The sequence below is a fragment of the Lactuca saligna genome, chromosome 4 (genome assembly GCF_052625555.1).
Source record: "Lactuca saligna cultivar CGN05327 chromosome 4, ASM5262555v1, whole genome shotgun sequence".
NCBI classification, from domain to species: Eukaryota; Viridiplantae; Streptophyta; class Magnoliopsida; order Asterales; family Asteraceae; genus Lactuca; species Lactuca saligna.
In genome coordinates this window covers 164532731-164541849 of record NC_136420.1, presented here as the reverse complement: position 1 = coordinate 164541849, position 9119 = coordinate 164532731, and the positions used below count along the sequence as shown (strand labels likewise).

The following is a 9119-nucleotide window of genomic DNA, read 5'->3' as shown; positions in this document are numbered from 1 at the left end:
ACTCACTGAGTGATTTATGGGAAACCCTAGCCCTACTCGCCGAGTTCATGTCATGTACAAACTCAATTGACCTCCTCAGGTCAGATCTGTTCCTTTGATCCATAGATCTGACCTTCCCAAGCCTGATAAACATGTAAAGCTCGAATCTTGACACTCGTGGGACATCTAGAAGGTTTCACTTGGTGATTTAGCCCCAATAATAGCATCCTAAGCTCAACACCTTTATAGCTCAACATAAAGCAAGCTGAGATAAGCTCTTTAGACCACTATGGGTCCAGATCCGGAGTGTTAAAGTGAATAGGGGCCATATTCTCACAAATTCTTCCATTAAAGGACATGAAAAGACTACATCTATGGATTCCTCCAACAAAACAGATAAAAGGGCGATATAGTACCTTAAAGATGAAGTCTTTAGCTCGAAATCCACAGATGCACCACCTCCTTGGTCTCCTCTAAGCTGTAAACACCTCCTTCTTGCAAGAATCAACAACAAAGATCAAGAAATGTCTCCTTTCCTCTTACAATCTCTCTAGCTCTTTTAGGGTTTTTCTCTAGGGTTTGTTAGTCGTAAATGACGACCCTAAGGGCCTTTAAATAGGTCCTAAACCCTAGAAATTAGGATTTCATTAAACAACGTGGACTCCCTGAGTCCACTCATGGACTCGCCAAGTCCAGTCATGAACCCGGATGAGAATCCGCAGCCTACTCGGCGAGTCTAAACACCAACTCGCTGAGTCCCTCCACAAATTCCAAAATAAAAGAATAAAATAATATACCTGTGAATCCGGATGTTACAATAAATAACAATGACTTGATGTCATTTTATAAAACAATTCAAAAGTAATTCATTTGATAACAAAATATTTTAAGACAGAAAACCTTTTCGTGTATCACATTTTGAAGTATGTGAAATCAGTTGGTTTCAAACACAGTTATAAATCACATGCGATTGAATCTATAACATGTTGTTTTCTACTTGTATTCCTCCCATTAAAGCATTTAAAATCATTTAAAACATTGATTAAGGGGTATGAACTCACCTGTAGATGGTGGTTTGGATGAACTGAATGATGTAGGATTGTTAGGTGTCAAGTGAAGACTTGTACACACTCAAAGATCGTATTTAACATATAATCACACATATATGTATCCAATTACTCATTGAACTACTAATTGACAATCTTAAGACATCATAGGACATGGTAAACACCTTATATAAGTGTTATAAGTCATGAGGATTGCATATAAGTTGTTGTAGGACAAAGCTATTGGGTTTAGGGTTCCAAAGGACCCCTTTCTTGAGTTTACTCCCCAAGGACCATAACCTATTGAGTTTATGATCGTAAACCCTTGAGTTTACGGACGTAATCTCCTAAGCTTTTGATCATTTGATGGTTTGAAGCCTTACATGTCCCTTAGAAGTATTTCTACTTGATGGTTTAGTCCTTGGAAGAGATTAGGTCACCATTTCCCTCCTTTGAGGAGTTCACGGCCCTAAGACCATTTCCCATAGGGTTTGCGTCCGTAATCTCATATGGACCAAGGTACTTTTGTGTTTTCAAGTCTCGTACACATTCAGATATGAGTCTAGACTAGTTTCACTAGTAAAGGAAGGGGCTAGGGCACACTTTTGGCCCTTAAAGAAGGGTTTACGGTCCAAGGTGTTCTTGGGCCGTAAACTCTTTGATCTTGGTGATTCCTCGTGACTTCTTGATGTATAGACATATAACAAGCCCTATTATACTCTAAGATAGAAGCACTTATGATTTGGGACGAAAGACTGAAGATCCTTGAGAGATAATAGGGTTTTTCTCTATTTGAAAATGGAACAAATTGCTAAAAATGGCTAAGGGCCATATATATATACCCCTTGGGGTTTACGACCGCAAACTCAATGTTCGGGTCGTAAACTCCAATTTATTGGAGTTATGGAAAGTTATTGTTGCAAAATAAACCCTAGGGCATCCTCTCTCCTGGCATCTCTTAAATTGTTAATCATAGAATACTCAAACTTATTCCAAATAGTCTAAAAATTAACAGTAACGGTTCTGACTTCTATTTACTTGGTATGTTGTACAGAAAGGAAGTTTTGGGTTGTCACACCGAGCATGATTGAGTTATGTATTACTATGTTCACCCTCAAATAAAATTGGATGGAATGATCTTCTATACATTTATCTACTTAAAACATACTAGAATGTTTTTTCTTAACATTAGGTTAATATGTTTTGATTTTCATAGTCTCTTTAAGTTTTTTCCTTGTGATAATTTAATTTATAGGAGTAGATGTGTGGACTTTTACTCATGAAATGGAGTCATGGGCTAGGTACTTTTGCTACCGGTTTTTGTTTGGCTTCTATTTTCACCTTTTTCCATATTATATTCTCAAATTAATGTGTAGAAAGTATATATATATATATATATATATATATATATATATATATATATATATATATATATATATATATATATATATATATATATATAGAGGGTTAGGTTCATTTGAGACCACCTATATTTTGTGAGACCGTGAGACGCATTTTTTTACTTTTTTTTATTTTTTATTTTTTATTTTTTTATCTTTAGTTAATTCATGTTCCGAAAATAATATTTAAAAAAAGAATTTTTTGATTTTTCCATTTATTTTGCATTTTAAAATTATTTTTAGATTATGTACAGTGTAATATTCTATTTAGAATATTTCACGTATTTTTCAAAAAAAAAAAAGAATTTTTTTATTTTTTTATTTTTATTTTTTTTAGTTAATTCAAGTTCCGAAAATAATATTTAAAAAAAGAATTTTTAAATTTTTCCATTTATTTTGCATTTTAAAATTATTTTTTATAATATGTCAGTGTAATATTCTATTTAGAATATTTCACGTATTTTTCAAAAAAAAAAAACGGAAGTTTTTTTTATTTTATTATATTTTATTATATTTTATTATATTTTTTTATATTTTTTTTTTAGTTAATTCAAGATCCGAAAATAATATTTAAAAAAACTATTTTTGGATTTTTCCATTTATTTTGTATTTTAAAATTATTTTTAGATTTGGTCTCTCGGTCTCACAAAATTAGAGTGGTCTCAAATGAACCTGAACCTATATATATATATATATATATATATATATATATATATATATATATATATATATATATATATATATACATATATATATATATATATATATATATATATATATATATATATATATATATATATATATATATATATATATATATATATATAGTTTTTTCACCTTAATATGTCATGCTTTTTTGAAGTTTTATTTTTAACTTTTATGTTTAGTGGATATATTGACCGACCCTATCATTTACTTTTCCTTTTGCATTACATACATTACCAAAGAATGCCATTATTACTAAAGTATAAAGTTGGTTGCTATTTCCTGTGCTGTCAAATTCACATTTTCTTATATCGATCCAGAAAATTTGCCCCTGTTTATGAGGGTACAATAATATCTGTGAGGGTAAATCAAGGTAAATCAGTCAAAACGAATCAGGTTTCCTTCATGTTTCATCCTTATTTTCTACCTTTTGCACCATGACACTTTTAATTTTTTTTTTACTGATGCACACAATTATAATATTCTACTTCCAATTTCTTTTTAATTTTATTATAACATTGTACTTCAGATTGTCTACCCAATTATAATATTCTACCTATAATTTTCTCTCTTAGCATATAAATGAAAATTTCAATACAATTAGATGACCTTTCTATAATTGATTATATTTTTCAGAGTATTATGCTGCAATGATAACAAATGAAAGTGAGAAGCTATAAAAAAAATTAATTAAAGTTCATTGCTTTTCCTTGCATTAAGCTATCTTGCTAACTTGCTTATTGACAAAAAGTATGTGTTTTTTATTGTCTATCTTCACGGAAGAATGGGAACTGAAAAAAAGAGGCTCCCAACGAAGTGTTCACAAGTAGGACCATAATGTGTAATGGGAGAGATAAACACGTGTAGTTGTAGGAGATGTTTCTTTATGGCACATGCATGAGGTACTTAACTGATCCCAGAGCCACAAAACAAAATAGATTTTATCTTTGATTTCAAATTGAATCATCACTTGCTTAAATATGCATTTGACTCAAACTTTTGAACAACCTGTTTGCTTTAAGATCCTTGAAGATTAGTTACTTGGTGTTATGATCCGTGAGTTTTGAATAATTATTGGGGATGAAAAAATATAATGAAGGTGGTTGAGATTTTTTGGGATGAAAAAAAATAATGAAGGTGGTTGAGATTTGAATGATAAGTGAAGTTGTTAAAATTTTCTTTTGTATTTTCCTTTGTAGTCAGCAAAGGTCTCAAAGTAATAAAATACTTGCATATTCTCCAAATCTTCCAACATTCATGTTTATAACTATATAACTTTTGATTTTCTAAAACAAAAACTTGTATTTCTTTGGAGATAAAAAGTTGAGGATGGAAGGACTCTCAAATTGCAAGATTTTACAATGTGTTTATCCGTTTTTAGTCGCCTTCAACCATTCTTCAACATTAATTCATCAACTTACTATCAAATTGTTTAAAAATTGAATCTAAATCATCAACTACAACTTACAGGTCATCGATTTTATGTATCGAAAAACAACAAGCTATGACAATCGACCAAGAAAAGTTTACATATCCGGGCCCCGTATTGCGGGGCTCCGCATCTAGTTAATTATTAATTATGAGTTTTACTATAAAAAATTTATTATTTTTATAACCGTAATTTTCATAGTCTATAACCTAGTTAATCTCACAATAAATTCATCAATAACATTCAATAGAGATCAAGAAAATAACATTATAACATTCAAAATTTCCTACTATTATCATATAACGGTACAATTAAGGATATTGTTTTTCAATCAAGCAGAAGTACTCATAAGTCATAACTGACGGTTTGACCAAAGAAATATCGAAAATATAGAACGAGTAGACTCTCCAATTAATTGGATTCATAGTTTTTCAATAGTAATTTGAAGACCATCTTCTGGTTTAGGATGTGGAAGATATTTCACTTTCGCATCCGGATTCATCAATTTCCATCTGATATTCAATTAAAAAAATTCAACGATGTATTAATACTAATAGAAAGTTTCACTTTTTTTAATCAAAAATCTATGTATAAATGATGTATTAACGACACGTATTGAATATCATCATACTTGTATCCCGTGGACAAATGATGGAGAAACAATGCGACTTGTAAACGAGCAACCATATTTCCTGCACAAATTCTAGGACCGTATCCAAATGCTTGGAAGTTTTCTGGTAGCATTGATCCCTTAAAACATATATTTTTTAGCTTTCAGAGAAAATAAATAAATAAATATATTACATCTAACAAAGTTGAGAAGCTTAATACTTACATTCCATCTATCAGGGTTGAAACACAATGGATCGTCAAAGTTTTTAGGATCTATATGGACATTCCTAAGCCATAGAATCATATTCCATCCTTTCGGTATAGTATACCCTGCATTAACAATAATGAAACGGCTATAAAAACTTAATAAGAACAAGTAAATAAATAGTAGAACGATCGACTACCTTTATACTCCAAATCTTTTGTTGTGATACGCAATAGAAATCCAGCTATATTCGCCAATCGGATTGTTTCATCGACAACCTAAAGGCATAAATTCCAAAATAGAGGATTCATACATCAAGTTTAACCCGAAGGAGATGATTTAGCAAAACAAAGATTATTAATCATACCTTGATGGTGTACTCCAACTTTAGAATCTCATCGCTTGTTACAAGTTGTTCGCTCTTGCTCTTTTTGAGAGCCATGTTCTCGTCCTACATATTTTTCAAGGTATACGTAAGTACGTAACTAACATAAATAAGCTCCACAAAGAAAGTAAAACATGGCTAGGTGTACGTAGGCTTACCCGAAGCTTTTGTAAAACCTCTGGATATTTAGCAAGATAATAAACAGCCCACATTGTGACTACCGTAGTTGATTCATACCCACCAAGAAGAATGCTAGTCATGTTATCGAGAACCTCAGTGTCGCTCAAACGGTTCCCTTCCTCATCCTTCAGATTCATCAAACCATCCATTAGATCATTCATAGGTTGATCATCTCCATTGTAGTTGTTTCTCCTTTCATCCAACACTTCCTTGAAAATCGCTTGGATTTTTCTGCGACACTGTTTAAAAAACGATTTCAACATACTTCTTTAGACAACTTATGAATGGACAATATATATATTAAATACACCATCTCTTATCATGACCAATTACGCTGAAAATTATTAAGTTAATAACTAATGATAAATAATACCTGAAGCGCATGATGAAATGTAAATCCTGGTATATTCAATGGGTAGGCTCTCAATCCACTAATCATTCCGGCGAAGTATTTGTTAAGATTGTCGAGGGTAGGGCCATGTTCAATGCTAGCAAAATACATACCAATGTTCTCGAATGTTACCTTCTTCATTTCATCGTAGAAAGTAATATTACGACATTTGGTCCACGATTGTAAGGCTGAGATCATTCGTGGTTGCACTGCGAGGCCGATTCTACGAAGCGCATTTGGCTGGTTAATGCTTCGAGAAACAAAACTCCGAAGCCTAAGATGCGATTTTCCATGAACCCCAGTTAATGACGTCTTGCCTACAAGCTCCACCATTGCCCATCCGTACTTGAAGTTTTCGTTATCTCGAAGTACAAATTTATTTGTCGATGGTAAAAACGCAATCACTGATGGTCTACCGAATAGATGAGTCTTATACATCCCTATCCCATCGCCATACCTGTTTAATATTATAATAATAGATCGAACTTGAATAAAAACTTTATAAAAAAGGCAGTATATATGTAAACGAAAAACATAAGAAAATAATTACTTTTGACGCTTTGAAGTAATGTAGTCTTCAGGGCGACGGAGGAATTTGAAGTACCATAGGAATGTCAGCGTTTCACCCAAGATAGGAAGACCCATGTGGCCCGGAGGCAGCGTGGTGCCGCCTTTGGATGAACGGAGAGTTGTGATAACTAAAGAGTACCATACATTGTTCCACCACCATAATAACCACAGTACCAGTGGCACCACTCCCATCACCACCGTCAACCATATGGCCATCTCCATCTCTGGTTAGATAACTACTACTATACATTCAATGACTGTTTATATTTGGCATGAAGAAAAGATGCGTTTAGAGAAGTATGATATTCGAACACCAGTAGTGGACAACCTCGCATATTATGCTATTGTTTCAAGTGAGAAGAGAGTGTTGATTGGTCGATGATAAAGAAAACCAATATAGTTGGTCAGATGTTATTATCAAAAATGAAGGGATATAATTAAAAGACGTTATTATCAAGAATTAAGGTATCTAATTAAAAGGGAAATTGAGTAATCAAACTACCTTTTTTTATTGTTTAATTAAAAAAAAATAAATAAATAAAAAAAAAATAAAAAAAAAGCAAAATAAAAAATTACTACTTTGTTCGAAATGGTTGTTCCAGACCCGATTCGGTTAAATGGGTAGTAATTCCGACCCGGTAATCTATATCATTTAACCCGTTTCCGACTACACTTCGACATCCTTTGTTTCAGACTGAATTTCGAAATCTCATTCCGGACACCTCTATAAACTGAAAATGTCTTCTGATAGCAGTGAACAAATACAGTTTTTATTTGTAAGTTTCAAATTTGATTCTAATTAAATGCAATTAATTTTTATTATACATTAAAAATGTTTAGTTTATGCAATTATATAGGTATTATAAGGTTTCCTATAACATTAATATTGTTAACGCAATTACAGGATTATAAACTTATACATCTATATTGCATGATACATCTTAATCAAAAACCATAATTTTTGCTAGTCCGGAATATGAAAATCTTGTCAGGGATACAAGGAACTAGGTCCAAAATTTTGGTCCGAAAATTATGGTCCGAAATACCATACCCGAAAATCTTGTCAGGGATACAATGAACTAGGTCCAAAATTTTGGGCCGAAAATTATGGTCCGAATTACCATACCCGATTTCCGAATTTTGGAACATACATAGAAAAATCCTAATTCTTGAATACAAGAAAAAACCTAATTTCGGAATACATGATCAAAAACACTAATTCCACTCCGGAATATACATACAAAAATCCCTAACTAATAATTATTTTGACTGTAGCATGATAGAAATACACAAAAATTGTTACTACAACTTGCAGACTTGAACTTAGACGCGAAATTATGGCGCACTTACAAAATCGACCACTTTATGAAGCAATGTTTAGACAATCATGTTTTGATGATTACGTACATGTGTCGATGGATGTCGTATTTACCATTTACTATGTCACTATTGTGTCAATGTTATAAACTAATGACATTAACATGACACACGTGAAAACCATTATATATATATATATATATATATATATATATATATATATATATATATATATATATATATATATATATATATATATAGGATTAGGTTCATTTGAGACCACCTGTATTTTGTGAGACCGTGAGACGCATTTTTTTATTTTTTTTATTTTTTTTAGTTAATTCATGTTCCGAAAATAATATTTAAATTTTTTTTTTCCATTTATTTTGCATTTTAAAATTATTTTTAAAATATGTACAGTGTAATATTCTATTTAGAATATTTCACGTATTTTTCAAAAAAAAAAAAAAGTAGATTTTTTTTAATTTTTTTTTTATTTTTTTTAGTTAATTCAAGTTCCGAAAATAATATTTAAAAAAAGAATTTTTAAATTTTTCCATTTATTTTGCATTTTAAAATTATTTTTTAGAATATGTCAGTGTAATATTCTATTTAGAATATTTCACGTATTTTTCAAAAAAAAAACGGAATTTTTTTTATTTTTTTTTAATATTTTTTTTATATTTTTTTTAGTTAATTCAAGTTCCGAAAATAATATTTAAAAAAAGAATTTTTGGATTTTTCCATTTATTTTGCATTTTAAAATTATTTTTAGATTTGGTATCACGGTCTCACAAAATTAGAATGGTCTCAAATGAACCTGAACCTCTATATATATATATATATATATATATATATATATATATATATATATATATATATATATATATATATATATAT

General features: G+C 30.7%; 1 protein-coding gene across 1 annotated transcript; it reads right to left on the bottom strand.

The window, feature by feature from the left end:
- Positions 1-4850: 4850 nt before the first annotated feature.
- LOC145038900 (ent-kaurenoic acid oxidase 1-like) lies at positions 4851-7219 on the bottom strand. Its single transcript, XM_078987119.1, has 8 exons — positions 6883-7219; positions 6315-6789; positions 5920-6180; positions 5744-5827; positions 5576-5654; positions 5395-5501; positions 5191-5309; positions 4851-5071 (listed from the first exon to the last, which is right to left on the bottom strand). Exons 1-8 carry the CDS (start codon positions 7122-7124, stop codon positions 4981-4983), a joined length of 1458 nt encoding a protein of 485 aa, XP_078843245.1. The 5' UTR covers positions 7125-7219; the 3' UTR covers positions 4851-4980.
- Between the last annotated feature and the right edge of the window lie 1900 nt (positions 7220-9119).

Bases quoted from the DNA above. Each gene is read 5' to 3' on its own strand.
- LOC145038900 (XM_078987119.1), bottom strand. From the start codon at position 7,124: ATGGAGATGGCCATATGGTTGACGGTGGTGATGGGAGTGGTGCCACTG. The intron at 6,790-6,882 runs GTAATTATTTTC...AATATTAAACAG, and splicing joins ATTACTTCAAAGCGTCAAAA to GTATGGCGATGGGATAGGGA. The intron at 5,828-5,919 runs GTAAGCCTACGT...AAAAATATGTAG, and splicing joins AGGTTTTACAAAAGCTTCGG to GACGAGAACATGGCTCTCAA.